The sequence below is a fragment of the Sciurus carolinensis genome, chromosome X (genome assembly GCF_902686445.1).
Source record: "Sciurus carolinensis chromosome X, mSciCar1.2, whole genome shotgun sequence".
NCBI classification, from domain to species: Eukaryota; Metazoa; Chordata; class Mammalia; order Rodentia; family Sciuridae; genus Sciurus; species Sciurus carolinensis.
Genome location: NC_062232.1, coordinates 21,805,981 through 21,830,854, shown reverse-complemented (window position 1 = coordinate 21,830,854; position 24,874 = coordinate 21,805,981). Strand labels below are relative to the sequence as shown.

Below are 24,874 nucleotides of genomic sequence, written 5' to 3'. Positions count from 1 at the left end.
TAAACATTTGGTGATCCCTATTAAGTAAAAAAACAGGGTGAGGAAGATAAAATAAAATTCATAGTAGTTAACACAAATAAAACAATAATTCCATAAACTGGTCTGACATATCTTCAGCATAAAGTCGACTGCACACCTGAAAACAATGAAAAATTAGATAACATCTAATAAAACTGATAATAAATAAATCTCCTTCATAAATGACCTATTAAAAGAAAAATTATTTTTTAATCAGGAGAAAATACACTCAAATATGTGACCTTGATGTATTTTTTTGCTTACATATGTAAATGAATATAGATTGGAGGACAGGACTATTGTATATTTTGCATTAACAGATACAAGAACTTTCTGACTGTTTACCCAGCTTTTGAAGTTTTAAAATATAATGAAATACATGTACATAGGCAAAAATAACCCAAGAAATATTCCCCCAAACCTCAAGTAAAATTAATATATTCCTCAAATTAAGATAAATAATGATAACATTGGAAAAGGCAAATGTTGTACTTGTCAAATCAAAATATGATCTTGAAGAATCCAACATGATAGCTTGGTGTATCTGAATGGAAAACAAAAGTCACAGGAAGATCTCATTCTTCCATTATTTTGTTACCCTACTGAATATTAGTGAACATCTATTATCATGGTACAAAAAAGTTTTGCCTTACTGTTGGATATTTAGATTGTGTCTATTTTTCTTTTAATGAGAAAAGATTATTATTTTTAAATATCTCATATCTCTGATTATTTCCTCAGGACACAATCCAAAAGTGTTACTGGGATACTTCTTGAGGTGGTGTAAAAGCAACTTTAATTGATAGTTCAGAAGAATTTGTGTCATGGTTATCACTTTTTTTTTTTTTTTTTTTTTGGTACCAGTGATTGAACGCCAACCTTTTAAAAAAAAATTTATTTATTTTGAGACAGGGTCTCTTTAAGCCAGTTAGCACCTCACTAAGTTGCTGAGGCTGGCTTTGAATACAACTTAATCATGTAAAAATGTTATCTGGTGTTCTGATTGTCAATCTAGGTGACTTATTTAACTTGGAAACACTTACGTAGTTGAATCTATGATTTCCATTTGAAAAATCTTCACAAACATTTTTCTATTACACCAACACTGACTTCACTGATTCAAAAGTTATTTTAAACTATATTTTAAAAGAATTTTAATTACATCTTATAGGCTATGTCTTACTTTGGCAGTTTGATGAAAGGCAGGAGAAATTGCCTGTTTGCTAAACACTTAACATGGAATGTTCTAGGGTGAAAATATTTGTGATCAAATCCTGTGTTCTAAACTGCTCATTCTAAGAATAAAATTCTACATTTTATTTATATTTCATTCCATTTTCTTTAATTTAGAATGTAAATTTGACTTTGTTATTACTGTAGTATGTAGGCCTTGAAATTACGCTGTCAGTCCTAAAAGTAGTTACTTGTGCACTGTTTATGAAAAACATGACACTAATTAAAAGAAACAAAACAGCAACAAAACCAGAAAAATTCTCATAAGTTCATTACTCTTACTGAGAATAACATCCAAAGCTCTTAACCAGGCCTATAACTCTTCACACGGCCACACAATCTAGCCCTTCTCCTGTCATTCTTTCATGCCTTTCCTTTTCCTGGTACTGCTACCTTTTACACAATACCTTATTTAAGGGAACTTATTGTTCCCTTTATCAGGAAACTTCCAATAGATATTCACATCACTCACCCACCAAATATTTTTGGAGCTCTTGATCTTCCCTGACCACCCTCGTCATTCTGTAAGCTTCATCTGCTTTGCTTTTCTATAACATTTACCTATATCTGACATTATGTGTATGATTCTGTATTATCATACTACCCAACAAAATCTAAGCTTTGTTAGGACAGTGATTTTGTTTTCTTAACTACTACATTCCCATCACCTAAAGCATCGTTTATTGCATAATAAGTTCTCAATTAATATATATCAAAGGAGTAATATATGAACTGCAAGGAGCCAAAACTGAATCAATATAATCTTCATATTCTTCATGTGAGGCCAGTTAATACTCTACTTTGCTTCTGATGCAGAAAATCAGCAAGTTAGTACACAGAGTAATGCATGTAATCAAGTGATACAAATTTTGCCATATATTTAATAAAATAATTATTTCATGAAAATGTTATCAAATCAATGTCATGTCTCATAATTGATGACAGTTTTGTATGTTGAAAAATATATGGCTAAATTATTTATTATATTTTAACTGATTATTTCCCTGATAATTATCTCTTATGTTTCTCATTACTCTCTTCCCCTAGTCACCCACTTCAGCTGTCTTATTTTGTTACTTCAGGACCAGAATAAGAAAGCAAGAAAGAAATGTTAAATCTCTTCTGGATTTAGAACCCTAACATCTAAAGTCCTTAAGTAGATAAATATTGAGGAATGAAAAAAGAAAAGAAAAAAATCACAAGAATAAGTAGCTGTTATGTATATGTATTATCCCCCAATAGGCTCATGAGAAAGAGAATGCACGAATGTTCAGAGGTGAAATGATTAAATTATGAGGGCTGTAAATAAATAACTTGAAAGGACTACTCTATTAGGTGGTAACTGTAGGTAGTTAGGATGTGGTTGAAAGAAGTAGTTCACTGGGGTTTGTATTTTGTCCATGCTTTCCTCATACACACGCTCTCTCTTCCACCCTCCGTCTATTTCTCTGCTTCCAGGCTGCCATGATCTAGCAGCTTGCCTCTGCAGTGCTCTTCTACTATGATAGTCTGCCTTACCTCAGGCTCAGAGCAATGGAGTCAGCTGATTGTGGTCTGAGACGTCTGAAATTATGAGAACAAAATAAATCTTTCTAAGCTGTTCTTGTCAGGCATTTTGGTCACAGTAATGAAAAGCTGACTAACAGCAGCATTTCTTCATTTTCTTGATTTTATCTACAAAATACATTTTCCACTTTTAGAAGACGGTAAGTAGAGTGGTATTTAAAATATAAAGTTTTCAGCACTAATCTGCTGCTGACCTCTCAGCCATATCTGTTGGTCATAAGCATCCTATATGAACTATTTTTGGAGGATAAGAGTCTACGTATCAGAGTATTCCAGAGAGTGGCCAAACCCTGGGAAGGGAGAAGGACTCCAGAGAAAAAAGTGGCTAAATGATGGAACTAGACACACTGTGTCTTCAAGGGCCCTAGAAAGGATGATCTGTTCTTTTTGGGGGGTGGGGTTGAGGGGTAAGTTGTAATTTTTAAATTAGAAAACAAATATACAATTTGGAATGGATTTGGAGCAAATTGTACCATAAGCAGATTTTCGTTAAGTGGCTAAACAAAGTTTAAAAAGCAAGTAAAAATAAAAGAAAATGTTTCTGGTACAAGATCAGCAGGACAAAAAAAAAAAAAAAAATAGTGTGAGTACCTGGATAATACACTCATTTTGCAATAGTGCAACTTTTAAGTGTTGTTGACTGTCCATAGTCCACACAGTTATAACTCCAACAACAACATGCTGACAGTTCTTAAGGAAAACTACTTTTAAAAAAGGCATAACCCAAAAGTTCCCTCATTTGACCAACTCCATCTAGAGTTTGGATGTGCAGAAGGGCTTAGATATATCCAGAGTAAGCCACATGTACATGTTACTTGATCAGTTTTCTAAAATAAGGACAATGACAGTAAGAGAAGAGAAGAAAACATGGAGGAATCAAGTTCTAATTACTACACATGCATTTTTTTTTTTTTTTGATAGTAGGGGGAAACCTTTTACAGATAAGTTATAAACAAAAGGCAAACAAACAATTTTATACAAGAGATTTAACATATTCTGTATAATGTCTTCAATTTGCTGCCATTATTTGTACAAACTCTTCATAGTTTACTTGACTATCGGCATCAATATCTGCTTCCCTGATCATTTCATCAACCTCTTCATCTGTTAACTTCTCTCCATGGTTTGTCATCACATGGTGAAGTTCTGCTGTAGTAATATAGCCCTTGCCATCCTTATCAAACACATGGAATGCTTCTTTAATTTCTTCACTGTGTCTTTCATTTTTCTTGCCATCATTGTCAGATATTCAGGGAAGTCAATTGTGCCATTACCATCAGTATCTACTTCATTAATCATGTCCTGTAACTCTGCTTCTGTGGGATTCTGACCAAGAGATCTCATTATAATTCCCAATTCCTTTGTTGTTATAGTTCCATCACTTCCTTGTCAAAGAGGGAAAAAGCTTCTTTGAATTCTGCAATCTGCTCTTCAGTCAGTTGGTCAGCCATGCTGCAAATGCTACTGGTTTCTGAGACACACAAACACTCGGCTCACTCACTCCACTTGGACTCATCAATGATGATCTGTTCTAACTCCTTAGCACTTTTAAGCTTCCTTGAAATTTAACCAAACTTGTAAGAAAGGGATTTAAACCCCACTTAACCAAGACCAAGTTTCCACTGCTCCAGTAAAATGAGGATCTTAAATAGATATTGTGTATAAGAGGGAAAAAATAAATAAAATAAAAATTACATTTCATGCACTGCAAAGCTCTATATACTTGCTACCCTCATTCCATATACCCTCTCACAGATTGTCTGTGAGAATAATGAATTTTAAGTTTCAGGCTTTTCCCTTGCACAGGACCTTGCTCAAAACTAGTGTGTTCTGGCAACTAGTTTGCACAGAAAGTGTTCTCTACAAGCCTTTCCAGAAAATTTTCTAAAAAGCCCTAAGACTTGAGAAGAAATGAATTTGAATTATTAAGTCTGCATCAGTTAGTTATGATTTACCTTCTCATTCAAAAAGGAAACTCATAAATATTATACAGGAAATATGTATATGTATGTATGTATGCATATGTATATGCATATATTTATATATATCTTAATTGCAAATGCATAATTTTGTATGCTTTTCCTTGACAAGGCTCTCAAATTATTTAAGTTTTGTGTTTCACCTAAGCTGAACCCACCCTTGTTTATATGTAGAACTTTAGAAAGATACACACCAGGCTGATTAAGTGCATGAACATTTGGGAATCAGTTGTGACGAACCAAGTAGGGGAAAGCTTTTCCAGTTTACCTCATGTGCTTTTAGAAGTTTGATTGCTTTCTGTCCTATACATCTTTTTTCTAATTCCCTAATAAAGAGAAATTAATAAACTATAAAACAAACTGACAAATGAAAGAAAATCAAATGTTCATATCACTCATTGAGACAAACTAATACCACCTCTTTCTCATTTCTTTCAAATTCAAATTTACATACATTTTACTATTTTTATAATGTATAATAATTTTATTTTTCAGCTTTATTGAGGTACAATTTACATATCATAGAATTTATGCATTGTGTTAATTCAATATTTTGTATTGAATTTAGACTCACATAACCAGTATCACAATTTAGAAACACTCCTTTGATACCTCCAATGTTCACCCTGTAAATTACTATTTTTTAAAATTTGTTTTTATTCACTAGTCCTTGTCCTCCCTTGTTAGCTGCTTTAATCAGCTTTTTTTGCTGCTGTGACCAAAAGACCCAACAAGAATAATTTTAGAAGTGGAAAACTTTCTTTGGGGCTCACAATTTCAGAGGTTTTAGTCCATAGCTGACTGACTCCATAACTCTGGGGTCAAGGTGAGGCAGACGTCATGGCAGAAGGGTATGGTGGAGGAAAGAAGCTCAGGACAGGACAATCAGGAAGCAGAGAGAGAGCTCTGGTTCACTAGGGGCAAAATCTAAACCTCAAAGGCACATCCCCAGTGATCTGCCTCCTCTAGCCACACTCTGCCTGCCTGCAGTTACCACCCAGTTAATCTCTATCAGTGTATTAATCCACTGATTATGTTACAGGTTTCATAATCTAATCATTTCACCTCTGAAAATTCTTACATTTTATCTGTCACATATGGGGTTTGGGGGGCACCACATAAACAAATAAGAACATTCACTTCCTGATACTTACCTCATTTTTTTTGACTTCTGCTATATTACTCATTGAATATTTTCTGGCCACAGTCATGAATAACCTTTTTGTTATCAAAATTGATGGATTTTTCTCACTTCTTGTTTTATTTGATCTTTCAGGTATTCTTGCACAAAGCACTTTGTTTATGGCCTAATTTGATAATTAAGGGCAAGGATAATTACTTAATATATGTTATATTGTAAAAATTTGTCATACTACTTTTTCTAGGAAAATGTTTGAAGTGAAAAAGTTAATAAATCTGAAATACCATCTTCATTAATTATATGGGAAAAGCCACTCTACATGATTAGGCCAGAGGGAATATTTGAAGTGAAATTTTTATTTTAATTTAATTTTTATTTTTTGGTACCTGGGATTGAACCCAGGGTCACTTAACCACTGAGTTACACCCCCAGATCTTTTTATTTTTTATTTTGAGACAGGGTCTCACTAAGTTTCTTAGGATCTTGCTCAGTTGGTGAGGCTGGCTTTGAAATTGTGATCCTCCTGCCTCAGACTCCTGAGATGCTGGGATTACAGGCCTACGTCATCACCATGTCTGGCTTGATATTTTTATTTATTGTAAAATCACTGAAAGAAATATGTGATTATACAGGATTCCTTTACACAGTATTTATGGATCTTAGGAACATTTTACAAGAATTTTTAAATAATTATATTATGTAAATGAGACCTCTAAAACATGTTTATAATCTTCAATTTTTTGCCAAGAAACTGAGTAGGAAATCTTGAATTGCAGTATGACCTGGGACTTTCTTCTGTCCTGTGTGATGAAAGTATATATAAACATTTATTTCAGAAAACTGTTATTTGTAGACCCTAACCAACCTCTTCCACATGATCTGCTGTTCTTCAGGGAAGTTCTACCAGCCTCGAAAGCAGAGGATGGATCCTTGCCCAAGGCTATAAGACTTGGCAGGTTTCCTAACTTTGAACATTGTGACTCTCTAAGAATTCCAATTCTTTTGCATTATTTTCTTCCTGTTCAAATATCTTCTGAGGTCTTTAAATAAAGATGATACCTTGGGGTGAATTGCCAGAAGCTCATCACCTCACTCTTTCATGGTGGCTATCTAATCTTGGAGATCATAACCCTCTAGGACTTTCTAAACATGGAATTCCCAGCCTTACCCACTTTTGAGTAATTTTATAGAGCCCCAGATTCAACACTCTGTTTCTTTTCAGAACTTGTAAAACAGAAATACATTTCATTTATTTTGCTCCTAATTGCTTGACCCCTCTAATTTTACATTTAAAGTTAAGGAGATTTTATTCTTTTCAGATTTAACTTCTTTATGTGGTTACCTTTTTTCACAGTCTTAACCCTTACTTTTGAAAAAGAGACTCCAAACTGAGAAAGCATCAACAAACAAAGGTGCTGATTTACTTGTCTCATAGACTCTAAATTAATTTTTTCTTAGGCCTACTGAAGCCAAATGATCTCTGCAGAGCAAATGTTAACCCATTTTTATCTTCTCTGATTCCACTGCAGCTCTTCATTGAGCGGTAGCATGGAAGGTAGCATGCCTCTATTTTCAGGCATGAATATCACATTCCTTAGTTTGTAAATATTTTCTTCATTTTTAAAAATACCATAATAGGAAAATAGTTAAAAATATACTTTCATAAACATTTTAAAAATCATCAATTAACTACTCATAAATAATTTGTATATATATCTTAGGGTATTTTGATGAAAGGATAGGATATTAGAGAATCCTAGTAAATAACTGGAGGAGAGAAGTGGCAAGAATTAGGTAAAATTTCACAATTTAAAGTGGTAGCATTGTTAATAAAAACTTTTTAAAATCCCTAAAGGAGATAAAAATATCAATGGTTAACCCATGAAAGATAAGAAATATACATACTTTGTTAATTATTCTATTTAAAAGAGGAAAGCACTTGCATTGATGGTATATCAGACAAGCAAAGTTTTATAACATGGGTCTAGTGGTTACTAATAAAATACTGTGGATAATAAACAACATGAAAAAGTACCCCCAAACTATAAGTTTTCTGAAAAATATATGGAGTATCTATGGTGGAACAGAGTCAGTAAAGTAATATTGAAAGACTAAAGGCAAACTAGATTGTATGTGCAACAAAGAATGCTGGAAAAGGTAGAAACGAATCTGAGTATGCTTCATGACTAGAGGGGGGTTGACGGAGAAGAAATTCCTGAAAAACCAATAGGCTGACTGTTGACCTGATGTTCTTCCTTGTTGAAGTCCTCATCCTCATTCGCCCACTGGAGCTAGGGAATTAGGAAGCAAGGGTATTGGCTTCCTTATAACTTAAGGCATTTTGTTTACAAAGAAACAGTAGTACCTTTTCCACAAGAATATTTAAATTCATACTCCAACCTGCTCCATAACCTGTCACTATTGTAGAAGCAGGCCATGGTAACTTTTTTTTTTGGAATTTTATGGACAGAAAGAAGATTAGGTCAAGAAATTATAACAGGGTTGGAAAGGATAGTTAAGAAAAGTAAGAGGCTACAGCAGACTTTCCAAGAATCTATTGAATAGGAATTTCAGAAATAGGAACAAGTCAGTGAACATAGGAAAGCCATGAACCCCAAGTTAGAAAGGGCACATTCCATTTATGATCCCTGTTCATATCCATCCTAATTAGATAGAACTGGAAAAGAATATGGAAAAGTGCAGTTGAGAAGTCCTTCTGGAGTAAGTGTGAAGATGGAACAGATACTTCCATTTACATATCTGCTATCACATGGTTACACATAACTGGAGACTGTGAAATGAATTTTAGCTCTGTGCTGAGAAAGAACACATTTATTTTGGTAAACAACTGGCAGTCCTTCCCATATTCTCTACTTCTCTTTACTGAATATCCAGTTGGGTTCTTCTGTTTTCACGGGAGGAATTATCTTGGTATTCTCTTCCTATTAAGGAATTCTTTTCTCTGTGGAACTTAACTGTATTCTCAGGAAGATCTTGCTAGCCATTGTACTGTTTGGTCAAAACTTAAATGAGTGTTGGGGAACCATGAGGCTCACCAATAATAACATATTTTACACATTTTCTAAATAAGCATACCTAAAGATGTTTACTAAATCTAAGTTCTTATTCATTTATTCGTTATTTGTTTGCATGTTTATTTGCTTGCTTATTTATTGCTTCTTTACCCCCATTCCAAGAGAGATTGAAAAATACTAACTAGATAAGGGTGGGAAAGAATATTTAAGATATTTTTGAAGTGGATAAAGGTATAATATATTCTGTGGTAAGCAGTCCCTAAGATAGCCCTAAACGATACCCTTTTCCTGACATTTATGTCCTTAAATATGTGTTGGGTTAAGTGGCCCACTTTTAATGAATAGAATGTGTCAGAGGTGATGGTTTTAGACACTAGTTTACAAAAAGATTGTAGCACTCACCTTTCAACCTCTTTTACTCATCTCTCTGATCTAAGTCTGCTACCATGTTGTGAATTGCTTGTGGAATGGCCCAGTTGGCCAGGAACTGTTGTCTCTACTTAACAGCTGACCTCAGAAGCAGCTCCTTCCCCTCTGGAGTCTGGAGATGACTGCATGCCCAAATGACACTTAATTGCAGTTTCATGAGATACTCTGAATTAGAGAACACAGTTTAACCACAGATAGATTCCTGACCCATAGAAAATGTAAAATTAAAAAAAAAGTTGTTTTTTTTTTTTTGTTTTTAAGCCACTAAATTTTGGATTAATGTGTTGTACAGCTGTGGATGACTTATTTGGAACCCTTTTCTGTGAAAAAAACAATATATGAGTACTTGTGTACCTAGACATGTTTTCCAAAAAGGGTTAAGAAGTTATCAACCCTACTTATCTCCAAAAAGAGGGTATGAAGAATTAGAAAATTACTTTACTTTACACTTTATACTATTCTCTATTGTTTGGATATTTTCCATGAGAGTGGACTACTTTTTAGTCATCATAATAAAATAAGCACTTGAAGTAACTTTCATTCTAATGAAGAAATAATAACTAACACATATTATGTACAAAAAAATGAGAACATCATATATTGAAACCTATAAGTGTGATCCAAAACAGAAAAAAAATTATAGAGTTAATTGGATTTGATTTTTAAAAAGGAAATTAAATACAAGGAACAAAGTTTTTTCTTTAAGGAGAAAAAAGAAAAAAATGAAACTCAAATTTAAAAATAAAGTGTTTATAAGCATAAATGTTTCTACATTAATGAGATAGAAAAGAAGCCATCCAAACACAAAGAAAAACAAAACCCAGTAATCTAGAGCAGTAAAATTAAGATCTCATGCTCTGAAAAGATTGATAAAATATATCAAAATTTGACAAACATAAACAAGAAAAAAGACAAGGTGCCAATATACACCAAGAATGAAAAGACATCATGATTACAATTAGTACCATTCCCAAAGAAAACAGGGAAAATGCCTCAGGACATTGAATAGGCAAAGATTTTTTTTTGGACAAGATTCCAAAAGTACAGCAAACAAAAGCAAAAATAGACGAATGGGATTACATCAAACTAAAAAGGTTCTGCACATCAAAGAAAACAATCAACAGAGTGCAGAGACAGTCTACAGAATGGGAGAAAAATATTTGTAATGTAAACATTCTGCAAAGAGTTGATATACTGAGTACATAAGGAACTTACAAAAACTCAGTAGCAGAAAACAAAACAAACCTGATTTTAAAACGGGCAATAAGAAGGCATTTCTCAAAAGAAGACACACAAATGACATGTACATGAAAAAATGGTCAACATCACTAATGATCAGAGAAAAGCAAATCAAAACCACAAGATATCATCTCACCCCAGTATGAATTGCTATTATCAAAAAGACTAAAGGTAAAAGTTTTGGTGAGGATGTGGAAAAAAGGAACCCTTGTACACTCTTGGTGCAAATATAAATTATATTTACTAAGGAAAACAGCATGAAGATTCCACAAATATTTAAAAATCAAACTACTGTATTATCCAGCCACCCCGTTCTTGGGTATTTATCCGAAGGAATTCATGGCCTTTGACCCAAAAATCCTCCAAGATTTAGACAATTTCCTCCAATGAAATGGCAAATAGCCTGAGGTTTCCTATCGCCAAGCTACTTCTTTTAACCTCTGCTCAAAGCCCTCATTATGCCAACCTTGCTCTGCTCTACAGTTAATTCTTGCTGACACCCCCCCACCCTCTTCATTTACTGCCCCCGAAATGGCAGTGCACCAGTCCAGCTTTTGCCCGTGCATTGGTGCCACCCGCCACCAGGTATGTGTGTTGGGGAGAGCACTGGTCCCTGTCTGGTCCACCCTGACGAGTGGGCCGGTCCTGCTTCTCTGATCCCCCTCCCCCATCTCTGGAGGTCCATGTGGCCCAGGCTGCTGGGAAGGTCATCATGCCTGTGCCCACCCAGGATGCATGCCCTAGCGGCGACCTGCAGGGTGCCACAACCTCATTTGCCATCGGGAGTCAAAAGAAGTGGATTGGATTCCCCTTCACCCAGGTGTTGGGAATGACTGTCCTGACTTGCTTCAGTTTCTTTTCTGTGGGCGAAATTTGGTGGGTGGGACAGAGGAAGGCTTGAGACAACTGAAGGCAGCTGGTGGGGGCCACCCCTGGTGCTGCATGAAGGTCTCACATCCTGAATCTCACCCACATCCCTGATAACTCTGGTAACTAGCATCCTTAAAGATTCACACCCCCCAAATGAAGCCCTTGTGTTCACCAGCCTTGTTATGGGAAAAACTTAGCTCTTGCACCTGACAGATTACTGGTTTCTATGAGCCTCATGGTATTCATTGACATGTTCCAGATGCTACAACATTTATTTTGTATTAATCTCATTCCAGTACTCATGTCTTTTTGTTTCTCCCATAGAAGCACCCCCGCCCCCAAGATGTCTTTACAATCCGTTCTTTCTGAACCAGACTTTTGCCCTGGACCTCTCGACTGACTAAAACGTTCCTAAAAGGTAAACCCAAACTGCTTCCCCTGTGTAGTCCCCTTTCAGCTCAAAGCCCAGAGCGATCATCATCCAATGTAGGTAATAAATGATTGGGTCAGAAAGATGGGGGTGAATTCAGGAGGAAATAAAATGTTATTCCTCAGGACACTTTCCCCTCTACACCTCCTACTAAGATAACCTGCTTCCAGGGAATTGTTCTTCCCTGCAGGGAGTTGTAGTTTTTAATGAAGTACCTCTGGGTGACTTCCTTCCAGTCCTTCGATCACTCCACCTTTAGCCCACCTTTTGTCACTAGTCATGTAAGGATGGGAGGAGAAGAGAGGCAGGATGGGGAGAGGAGAATGCATTCTTAATGCTGACCCCACATGCTTTCTTTTCCAAGAAGCAATTTACCTGTAGCCCTTCCTGGCCTCTGAGGACAGGATATGTCACATTCCTTAGCAAATTACCTGTTCACTGCAGGAGAAATGCAGGCTCAAAATAATGTTGATAAAAGGAACCACGTTTCCCTGAAGGAGGAGTCTTTTGTGACCAGATCCTGAAGCTCCATGAGGTTCTCTAGCTAGAGTTCCCCTACTAGACTCTCATGAGATACATTTTCTCTTGTATTCCCCTCATCTGGCAGAAAAAAGACCAAAAATTTGTCTCAGTTAATTACAGTAAAACTACCCCACATCTGTCCTAGTTTAGGAATCCAAGTTATTTATTTTCTCTAGTGGAGACATCACCCAGAGCACTAACAGGCTTGCCTCCCACTTCAACTTGAGGAGCAGAATATGAAGTCATGGTCCTGTGAGTATGAGGACCCAAAAGGACAAAGGGAAGTTCCCTCCTTGGGGCCTATTGTCCATATCCTTCAGTTACCAGATGCTGAGGAGAATGGGGCAGGAAGGAATAGTGAAAGGTTGATCAATGGGTACTAAATTATAGTCAGAATTAAGTTTAAGTCAGATACTGTCTAACTGTAAGTTATCTGACAGGAACAAGAAAGTCTGGCATGCTGCTACACAATAGGATAACTACAGATAACAATAACAATCTGTATGTTTCGAAAAGCCAGACGAAAGGAATTCAAACTTTTTGCTATAAAGAAATAATAAATGTTTGATGAGATAAATATGTTTAACCTGATTTAAACAATAGGCAAAATATTCATGTTTCAAACAATGTTTACAAGGTATCCCATTAATATGTTCAATTTGTATGTTTTTATGTTTCAGTTTAAAAAGATTATATTAACAAATAGAAGAAAAAAGACCCCTGGAGTCTCCTATGTGAAGGAAAATACCCTGATATGGCTCTCTCAAATTCTTGCAAACTCTGTAAATTCAATTGAAAAAGGTAGTAAGAAATTTGGTTCTGACTTTACTTGAAATTGCCCTTTGGGGGTTCATTATTGTGCATATCACAATGAGTGAGAGTTCAAACACAACCCAATACATATTATGATTTCATGTAGATGAAGTTATAGAATAAGTGAAGGTAATCTGCAAACCTAGAAGCTAGAATAATAGTTTTTCCCAGGATAGAGGCTATGATGAATGGGAAGGTGTGTGAGGAAATTTTCTGGGGTGATGGAAATGTCTGTATTATCATATCTGTTGTGGTTAGGTGCAAAATTCAAATACCTTTATTTTCAATCTGTGAATTTTAATATATGCAATTTGCCCATAGTATGTACAAACTAATATGCACACCAACACCATCACCATTCGATATTGTTCAGGAGATCCCAGCAAATTCAGGAAACAATGAGAAAAATAAGATGTCCAAATAGTGCAAGAGGATAAATTAAAGAATAATTGATTACAAACAATACAATAGAACATATAGACAATCTGATAATATATAGTTAATACGTTAGTAGAATTAACATGAGAGTTTAACAAAATGACCATTTATAAAAAGCTCACATGTGGTTCCTGTGCTAAAATATAAGAATAATTGCTTTATTGTCTTTGCCCTTTAATTGGATCTAACATAGTAATTGCCCTAATGTGACTTCTGTTTTCAGAGGACAGTTCCAGCCCTTAATGGTAATCCCATTACCCCACTGTATTCTTTAAAACACATCTGTACTCATTCAGAAATTTAAGGAATTGTTTTGCTTATCTTTTTCTTCACACACTGTTCTGGACTCTATAGGTATGGTTAATTTATCATATTGGAGTATCTAATACTCATTACAGAGATTCTCTGACTTTAGGCCAGTATGCCTGAGAGCAAGTGTTAACGTAACTATGTTTCTAAAATAGTACTAAAACATTGTTACCCACTATGGTACTCTGCAGAACGCTTTTTTCCTGATGACTCTGGGAAAGTCCTAGATTTGTATAGCACTGGAGTTGTGAGTGCTCTCTCTATGCATATGTGTCTGCATAATCAACAGAAGTTTCTATAAAGATTGTGATGGAAGTTAAAATTACAAAATGAATCTTAAATGAAACCGACTTGACATTGCACATGAATGCCAGATAATGTCTGTTATCTAAATCGGAGAGAGCACCTCTGCTGACTCCAGTGGAGCAAGGTTTTAATGTACATCTTTTTAAAATCCATTTCCAAGCTACATTTGCATTTCAAATAGCATTCATTAAGGTGATGGCCAAGGCAGATTCTTTTAGTTATGATTTTATTTTTGAAATTCTAAATTCCTTGAAAAGAGTACATTTCCCTAGTAAATTCACTTTCCCACTTTCTGAGAAAATAAGTTCCAATTGTTTCCACTCTTTTTAAAACTACAAAACTCCTTCCCACTGGAGTCTAAACTGAAGACATATCTTACTGGATAGGGAGTCAAAGCAGTAACATGAGACTCCCCCCACTCATCTTCCTACCAACAGATCTGTTGTTTTAGTTGCCTCTGAATTTATAACATCTGGCCTGATCCTAGGAAAGGCCATTCCTTCACTGGTTTCTAGATCCTGTCTCCTCAAGGGCTTGAATTGTGGAGTTTTACACTATGTCCTACATCATTACTTCATTAATTTCCCTCACATGTAGATGTTTACTGTCAACATATTTTTTTCTATTGGCCTCCATCTTATAAACAAGGTGGTAACAATGCTCTCTTAATTCTGTTTTGTTCCAGTTAACACTCCATTTTTCTGTTCCTCTGCATAACAAAACTTCTTGAAAGATTTGCTTACACTCACCATTTTTACATTCTCTCCTATATATCTTTCAACAATCTCATCTGGCTTTCACTCTACTTCTATTTTAAAGATTTTGAAAAAACTTTTACATGCTCCAAAAAGAGGCAAATTCTGTGTTAAATGATTAATGGTTTAATAAAGAAGCTATGCATGAATACTTGATACAGGCCTTAAATACTAAGTACTTTTCAATTTAGTTTGTAAATGTGTTCCCCTTTAAAACAATTTCTCTATATTTGGAATTTACTAAATGTTGTCCTTTGAAATTTTCATCTTTATTTCAATTTACAGTTTTTAATTGAACTTTTATTTTATTAGAAGTAACTTAGCAGAAGTACATCATTGAACAAAGTAGAGTGATAAAAAAAGGAACATTTTAAAAGGTCACAAATAATGAAAATTACTAAGTATGAATCACAAAATAAGTATAGACTGCAAAACTCAAGGGAACTGAATTATTTCTATTCATATGATAAACATTACCAGAATTATTATATGGCTACTATACTTAAGGATTTTTCCCCCATGAATTTTTTTTTTTAACAGTTAATAGGTTTTTTTAAAAATACTTTGGAATAATTTTAGATTTATGGAAAAATTCCAAAGATAATAGTCCTCATATACCCCTCAACCCATTCCCCCTAATGTTTACATCTTCCATGACCTTGGTGTTATAGTCAGTTTTTGTGTTGCTGTGACCAAAATACCTGACAAGAACAACTTAGAGAAGGGAGAGTTTATTTGGGACTCACCATTTTAGAGGTCTCAGTGCACAGATGTCCTACTCCATTGCTGTGGGTACAAATTGAAGCAGAACATCATAGGGTAATGGCATGGTGGAGGAAAGTGGCTCCCCTCGTGGCAGCCAGGAAGCAGAGAGAGATAGAAGCGGGGAAGGAGCTACAAGGAAGATGTACACTCTCAGGACACACCTCCAGTGACTCACTTCTTCCTGCCAGTGCCTCACTTGCCTACAATTACCACCCAGTCAGCCCAACACTGGTTCATTATTATTAACTAAACTCCAGACTTCATTCAGATTTTACCACTTTGTTCACTAATGCCCTTTGTCTGTTCTAGGATCCCTCCAGTATACCACATTACTATTCACCATCATGTTTCCTTAGATTGTGATAGTTCTCATCCTTTCCTTGTTACCCATGGTCTTAGAAGTTGTGAATATTACTGGCCACACATTTTATAAAATTCCTCTCAATTTGGGGTGGTCTGATGTTTACGTCATGGTTAGATTGGTGTTATATGAAGTTCGGAGACATAGTATATCAACATGGTTTATCACTGGTGATATTAACTTTCATTTATTAGTCAAGCCATATTTGTTGTAATTCTTTACTATAAAGTGACTATATTTTCCTCTTTTTATACTCAATTATATGGATGCAAGACACTAAATCTATACCACATTCAAAGAAGGAGAGGAATAATACTCCATCTTTGGAAGGAATATCTATTTAGGATATTTGAAATTTTTCTGTGGGGAAATGTGTAACTTCTCACCCATTTATTTAATTAGTCATTCATTTATATTAATATATATTCATCAATATTTAATTTATACTTTGCATTATAATCTAATACCACTTTTTTATTAAATTATTTTAGCTTTGACTAGTAGGAACTCTTTGTTTTATGTACCCTTTTGATATTTTTTCATCCTTTGAGAAATTGTTTGCCATCTAGCACTTCAGTATGCTTAAGGTTCATCTTATGCCTTCCCCACCCCAGTCCTATATTTAGTCATTTCTCCAAGGATTTGGGTTCCCTTTATTGTGGATTAGTATTAGAAATCAAGATCTGGGTTCTGGTTATGTGTATTGCTACCCAGCTGTCACCTCTCCCAGGGTCTCTCAGTGGAGAGAGGTATGAATTATATGTATAGACATTAACTGATGTATATCCACATTTCTAATATTATTTCTGCACCTATCATCTTGTGTGTGATATCATGAGTTCATACTGATGTCTGTAATCCACAAACTGAGAGTTCATCTACCCTTCCTTCCTTGTTTATCTATAATTTCTGATGACAGTGAGAAACTTGATTCTCACTATCTGTCATCCATTTACTAGGTTATTCAGACCCAGTCATACATGAAAAGCAGATTAAAAATTACTAATCCCAACTCCAATGAGAAACAAATTAACCAACAAGTTAGCTTCTATGGGTAGTTCATTTGTTCTTTAGTTTTATTGTTGCCTTTTAAAACACTTTAGTTATTTAAGCCAGTTACTTTTTCTCCTACCTGCTTCAATGAGGTTGTGTCATACATTTGTATTATAGTTTGATTCATTTGTCATCGTCCATATTCCATTCCAAGATTCCCTGACATTCTAATTGGAATATTTTTAGTTAGCATATATAAAAATTTAATCCTTTGATATACAGTTGCTATTTCTAAGTTTCCTGGCATGTCTCCAGAACCTGTGAGAATTTGACTTAGCAAATGTAATAAAGTTAAGGATCTTAGGATGTGGAGATTACCTGGGATCATCTGGGTGGCCCCAGTGTCAACACAAGGATCTTATAAGAGGGGAAGCAAGAAAATCAAGTCAGAGTGATAGAGATAAGACATGGAAGCACAAAGTGACATAATGCTTAAATTTCCACAGAGATTTTTGTTGAGGGAATAATATGAGAAATCACTTGGAACAAAATCTTTTTTCCATCAAATATTTAGGTTTTATATGATGTTAATTTGTTTATTTTCACATTTCCATATTTTTAGAAGTTTTACGAATGCCCTTACTCATTTCTTACGGATTACAGTCCCTCGCAGTGTGGGTCATACCTGTCAACTGAGGAAGATAATCCCTAGATTATTTGGGTCATTGCAGATTTTTAGCAGAGTGATCCATACAACCAGTCACCCAGTATGAGTTGTGATTTGAATTTGATTCTAGAAAGGGATTTGTAAGAACAAGCTTTTCAGCTAATTTCCTCCAGATTTAAATGTAGCTGAGAATAGAAATATGGTCCCTATCTCAATATGTACAATTTTTAAAGTTTTTTTTTATTGTAAACAAATGGGATACATGTTGTTTCTCTGTTTGTACATGGTGTAAAGGCATACCATTTGTGTAATCAATTTTTAAAGTTTTAATTTGTTTTCTTTTACCCATTATAATTGATTTGCTTTGATTTTTTTCTTCAGTGACCTCCATTTCAATTCAAGAGGCTTGCATTTTAAACATGCTGCCATTTCTGCTTTCTCATGTAGCTGGCAGAAGCCTAACATGAGATTATGGACACCTTAATAGATGGAAAGTAATTTTTAAATGTTATAAAAGACTCTGAGATATTAGACTCTCAATTTCTATTGTTGACTAAACCAGATCATCATGAACTAAAACAATGATATGTGTATGACTATTCTATGGATTAATTCAGTTGTAAATTCTATTTGAGTCCCTTCTCTCCACCTTCTCAGCTAAATGATTTTGGAGAACACATTTAACTTCACTAAACTTAAGTTTCCTTTTCTCCATTTTAATATGGTTTTTATGAAGAACCACTGATAAATTACACTTGAATGGTCTTTTGACATTGTATGTCTTTAATTTCCATATGTGATTGCTAGTGCTAGAGAGAGAGACTGTTAAAACCCCCCTTGCAATGAAAGTTTTTCTCTGATTTCTCATTATCCAGCAAACAAATATATATAAATGCTCCATAAGGACATGAGAACTAAATCTGAAAAGTCAAGCCTCTCATTTTACTTTTGAGACTGAAGTTGGAACAAATTAAGATAATGAAGTTCATAGGAGTTGATCACAGGATGTCTAAGACCAAATCCATTGTGAAGTCACTGCATTATTCTTTTTGTTCATTGATTTTAGAATCAGTAGTGATGAAGGTTTCTGTTGGATTATCCAAACTCTCCAAAAATTTCAGGTCTGCCCTTCAGCACTTATGCTCCATTATATTTTTCCATTTCTGTTCTTTTCTACACCTGTCTTTTTAAGGAATGGCTGCCAACAGATGTCTTTTTAAAAGAATAGTTTGGCATCTGTTACAACTTTATGTGGTTAAATTCTGTGCATAATTAGGAGACAATTATAATATTGCATAAAGGCCATGAGGGCCTACACAGACCTGTCCTATAGACATTTCATGTTGGAATGAAAATAATTGGTGTTGGAAAATTAAAACTAAAGGTGCAGTTTCACCTGCTTATTGAATTGAGAAAATTGTTAGTTTTGCCCACTATCTCATGACAGGAATTGTTATATTCTATGTACTCATAAGACCAATATGTGCATAAATTAAAATTGTAACCATTACTTCACCAACTTGGCTTTTACCTATAATCATAACGGTGCTTTCAATATAATTAACTCTCTCCTCTTGTATGTTTGTGTGTGTACACACAGTCCTTTAGGGACCTTTGATTTTTCTAAATGGCAAATATTCAAGACCAAGTAATCTTGAAATATAGCCCAAAGCATGTGGAGTTGAGGTTGCATCCCACAGGTTTCAGTCAGAAAAGCAGAACATATATATTTAACAAGGGACTTATAAACTTAAAATAAGGTCTATATCTTATTTAGTTGTGGGAGCTGCTTAAGCAGTTCTTAGTATGGTGTTTGTCTTTGCTTCAGATGCAAAAAACCCTGAAATCAGCAGGGCAGTGAGGAAGGAGAGATGAATAGAAAGGGGAGGAAGCAAAGATAAATGGCATCCCTGAGTATTATCTGGGACAACAAAGACAGACTGGAACCCATGTTGATCTTTCAATGCCTCCAGACTTCCAGCTCTGTTGATACGAATCCCCAGCATGAAAAGCAGGCACTTTTTCATGGAGATAGTGAAGCTAAAGGAAGATATGTGGGGGAGCTGGAGTAGTTGTGGGCCCAGCTGCTACCTGACACCAAGGTAAGCCAGCATATAAGCAAAATGTACATGAGCTATAGCAGCACTTAGTGCCCCCGTTCCTACTGTCTGAGCATAAAGCAAATATGGCTTACTCTTTTACCTTTGCCTTCCAAATCTTTTGTCAAATGCATTATAGCACGAGCAATCCCGAGATACAAGCAGGGAACCCTGAATAGTTTTAGCTTAGCTAAATTGACAGGGCATGAATTCCCCACAGAGGGAGAGCTGTTCACAAACAGCAGGTGGAAAAAGACCTACCTAATTAATGTGCTTTTTGCCATTGTTCTGACACCCAGTGTCCCAAATGCTGCTTTTTCAATGTTTTGTTAATATTGATACACATCCTACCTAGTTACATAGGATGCCCCCAAAATTGAGATCCTAGTTTATAATTTTTGTCTTGTTTTAAACCACAGTGCTTAGATTCATTGGGTTCTCTAAGTGAGTTCCCTTTTGAGACTATTAAGGTCCTTCTCTAACAGTAGAAAGGTAGGGGTTTCTCCGGTCTCTAAATCCCAGGCACTTGTCCCTAACTTTGAAACTCAGTGAACAGGAACTTTGAATAAGATATCATCCGTTCCAAAATCTAATCTCATTATGCAAATTTATCTATTTGGTTCCCAAAGAGGAGTGGAATAATACACCAATTTCAGGAAGTATTATCAGAGGAAAGTCATTTCCAGGCCATGGGATGTTTCATCACATCATTTTTTCCCAACAGACGTCTGAAAACAAGGATGTGGTATTTAGTTTGTGAGTATTTGGGGGAAGGTTATCTGCATGTACTTACACCAAAAACATAAAAACAAAAATGGATATTATTGGGGCTGGGGTTGTAGCTTAGTGGTAGTGGTAGAGTACTGGTCTGGCAGGTGTGAGGCACTGGGTTCAATCCTCAGCACCACATAAAAATAAATAAATAAATAAATAAATATATAAATAAATAAAGGTTTTGTGTTTATCTACAACTAAAAATATTTTAAAAAATGGAATTATTGAACAGTAATTGGACATTCAAAATGTACATTAAATATGGCTTAAATACATTTTAAAACATTTTAACATTTTAACTTCCTAAAAACAGTTACAAGAATTTTAAGCAATGCACAAATGTCTAATAGGATTTTTCTAATGGTCAAATCAAATGTTTGTAAGTATAAAAAACCTTTTATAGCAATAATGCTATTTGTGAGTTAACTGAAGTGGTACATCAACTATGAGGAATGCTTACATTCCTAGTTAGCATATTATAGAAGATGGTTGTCCAGGAGTTCTTACTGGAAGGTGATCCTGTGAGATTTCTCAACAACAACAACAAAAAAAAAACTTCAAGAAAACTGAAAGACCAGTATAAACAAATCACAGTTAAATTTAATTTAGTTTTTACCAAATTTATCAAATTATCCAATATTACTAACAAGTGTTCAGAAAATGTGGATAACACCAAGTTATTTATTCTAAGGGGGTGAATTATCTGGTTAGGAAGTTACCTACCCACCTTTTCTTCTTTTCCTTTTGTGTAACACACACACACACACACACACACACAGTGTTTGGTATATGTATGGTCAAGGGTCAGCATTCAAGGAACAAAAACATGGTTTATTTAACTTTATTTCTCAAACACAAACATATTTCTAAAATTTTCAGGTCAAATGAAGAACTTTAATCCAGAATTAAAGATTTAAAATTGGCAATTTCTAGAGTGTCAGAAACAAGAAGATAGATACCATAATTAGGAAATTTTAGAGGTTAATTAAAATGGAAGAAAGAGAGGCATTACTAATTTACTTACACATTCACATAACAATTATGGGTAAATAGAAGAGTAAAAGAAAGGAGAAGAATGAAAGAAGAAGGTTGAGAGGAAGGAATTTTTTTTTTTTTTTTAGTATATATTACAGAAAACAGAACTGAAAAAGGCAAATCTTTCTAAATTCTAAAGTCCAGTTTATTGAGATGGCATCTAGTTTGAGGGGGGATGCATCCCTCAGGATGGCAAACACTGCACTTAGTCTTGGCTTTCTTCTTCTTCTTCTTCAGATGTATCTGAGGTGCTGGAAGACTCAAGTAAGTCTGCACTCATGCCCTGAAGGCCAGGACCTCCCCAGTGCTGGTAATGATTTCTCTGTGTCAGGCGACTCGTCAGGAACCAAAGCATGTGACTGTCAAACATGTCAGGGTGGTACAAGCTATCTATATCTCTTTTCTGCTTGTTCTGCCTAAGCACATTCTTTAACCCAGTAAGCTCAGTGGAAGCTATAGCTGTGGGTGCCCAGATCTTCACATCGTGGTCCAGGCCACTAGTTGCCATCACAGGTAGGTGAGGATGGGCTTCAAGACAGTTGACTGTACCTCCCTTGTCTCCCACCATGAACTGAATAATCTGGCAAGATGCTTTCTCCCAGAGAAAGATGTGCCCACAATCACTGCCGGTCATCACAAACTCACTTCTGGGACCATAGAAATTCACACCTTTCACTGTGGCATCATTTCTGTGGCCCTTATATCTCTTAACATATTGAGCTCCATCACTGTCAGAGGAGTTGAAGAGGTAAATATCTTCATCACTGTAGCTCACTAGGAGCTCTGTGCCATCATGGTTGTACACCAGACTGGTGATACTTGTTTTGGTATCACAGTTGAGTAGGTGATGAGGGCAGAATTTCTTGAGTACTCCATTGTTGTCATTCTCATCAATTTTTCTCTGGTCATAAATCCTTACAAACTGATCTCGTCCACCCACTGCAAACTGGTAAATATTGCTGGGATTCACATGGATTGTATATAGTCCCACTTTCTTCTCCTTCTCTTTTGTTACCACCACTTTTGAAGCTGGTTGCCCTTGTCTGAGATCAATGGTATAAACAACAGCATCTTCACCTGAAGTTAGGAACTTAAAAGGGGAGTCTGGCTCCAGAGCCAACTTGTGAGAAGCTCCCTTATGCTTGGCCACACACTTAGTATTCTTCCCACATGTTGGAGCAGATAGTTCTGCCACTCGAATCTGGCCATCACGGGAACAGGTGGCCAAGATGGAATCACCACAATTAGGAAGGAACTTGGCCTGGAAGACATTATTTTTGTGGCCACTCTCAAAGTCCAGTACTGGCCGCTTCCCTATCCAGTCCCACACTATCACCCTCAAGTCATCACTACCAGTGGCCAACCAGGTGCCTCGCTGATTAAAATGCACAGTATTCACACAACCTAAATGGCCATCAAGACCATACTGTAAGCTGAGACGCTGCACAAAGGCTCTTGACCCACAGGCGTCATATATAAAACGAGAACTTGAACCCAGCTGCCGCTCCCGGAGTGCTGGAAGGACTTGCCAGCGAGGTCGTGGGAGGGCAGATGTCTCTGAAGTCACCCACTCCTCTAGGGCCCGATCCTCGTCCTCACGGTTGTTCCCGCGGTACTGTAAACATACCTGGAGCTGTCGTTCTTCATCTTCCTCCTCTGTTTCCCCCTCTTCCTCTAAGTGGTGATGGGACAGGCTTTCCTCACTGTTGACGACATTGTCAAAGTCCTCCTCGGTGTGAAAATCGTTGGTGTCGCTTGAACTTTCTGGGTCTGCTCTTTCACTTTCTGGGCTGACGTGGGTGGAGACGCCACCGTCGCTGTTATCATCGCCATCTCCAGTTGATTTTGACGCCTCCCTTTCAATTTCTGAATAGGTATCTCGCCCCGCCTCCACGCCAGATGTCTCCTCAGAGACGCCAAGTGGGCTTCCATTTTCTAAGTCTGGTGAGGCAGTTGTGCCGCTCTCGTGATCAGACATTTTGAAGGATGTTCCTAGTAGCTGGTCTGGAATGGGGAAAAGCGGACTGCTAGGATCAGGGAAGAAGGCAGGGCACCCTAAATGCAGATGGCAGAAGGGCAAAAGAATAGGCTACCGGCAAGTAAAGTCCAACCGCTAAGCCAAAGAGAACCGGAAATATCCGGCTGAGGCAGTTGCTCGGATGGTGGCCGATAAAGTTCAAAAGGCTTTGTACCAACTCACCTCTCGCGATATCTGAGACTATTTTTTTTTTTTTTTTTCCCTCCCAGACCCACGAGGTCATACCCTGCAACACTCTATGCAGCTTCAGAACTATCAGCAAAAGTGATGTTCCTTAAGCAAAAATGTTTCCATGAGCCTCTCCGTGCTTGACTTGAGGATTATGTGCTGTATGAAATGAAGATAAAGGCAAGGGCTGTGAAAGGTTAGCTAAATTTCCCATGGCTAGTGACTTCCTTACATACAAGAAATATTTTGAGTACCAGGTGGTGGCGCATGTCTATGGCTCGGGAGGCTGAGGCAGGAGGATCTCAAAGTCAAGGTCGGCCTCTGCAACTTATCAAGAACCTGGTTCAAAATGAAAAATAAAAAGAGCTGGGGTCATTGCTCAGTGGTTGAACGCCCCTGGATTCAATTTCCGGTACCAAAGGGTGGATGGTGGTGGGGGAAATATCTTAAGCAATTCAAAAATTCCAATAGCTTGAGGGAAACCTGGGAGACTTAACTGCCAGAATTGATATATGGTTATCAAACAAAATACAGGATGCCTAGTTAATTGCATTTCAGGTAAACAATAAATACTTTTTTAGTATGAGTAGATGTAAAATATTAGACACACTTCCTCTAAAATTTTATTCATTATTTATCTGAAATTCAGATTAAACTTGGTGCTCTGCATTCTTATTTATTAAATCTGACAGGTTCCCTTTGTGAGAAGAGGAATTTAGTCCCTCAGTGTAATCAGGGTTGAAATCAGTTGGTCAATTTAAAGTGGACATTGAAATGAATGACTGCTTTAACAATTTAAGATAGAAGTATGTCCTTGTTTATTTTTCAATCAGACACTCCATATATTTATTGGAAACTAATTAAATATGGAATGCCAACTTAATTTTATGA

At 36.1% G+C, this 24,874-nt stretch overlaps 1 protein-coding gene and 1 pseudogene across 1 annotated transcript; both read right to left on the bottom strand.

Annotated features, from left to right (window-relative positions):
- Window positions 1–3,826: 3,826 nt before the first annotated feature.
- Window positions 3,827–4,268, bottom strand: LOC124971405 (calmodulin-like; annotated as a pseudogene).
- A 17,693-nt stretch (window positions 4,269–21,961) lies between these two features.
- On the bottom strand, window positions 21,962–23,755 carry LOC124971404 (DDB1- and CUL4-associated factor 8-like). Its single transcript, XM_047535189.1, is given in 1 exon segment — window positions 21,962–23,755. A coding segment is annotated over 1 exon segment (1,794 nt).
- Between the last annotated feature and the right edge of the window lie 1,119 nt (window positions 23,756–24,874).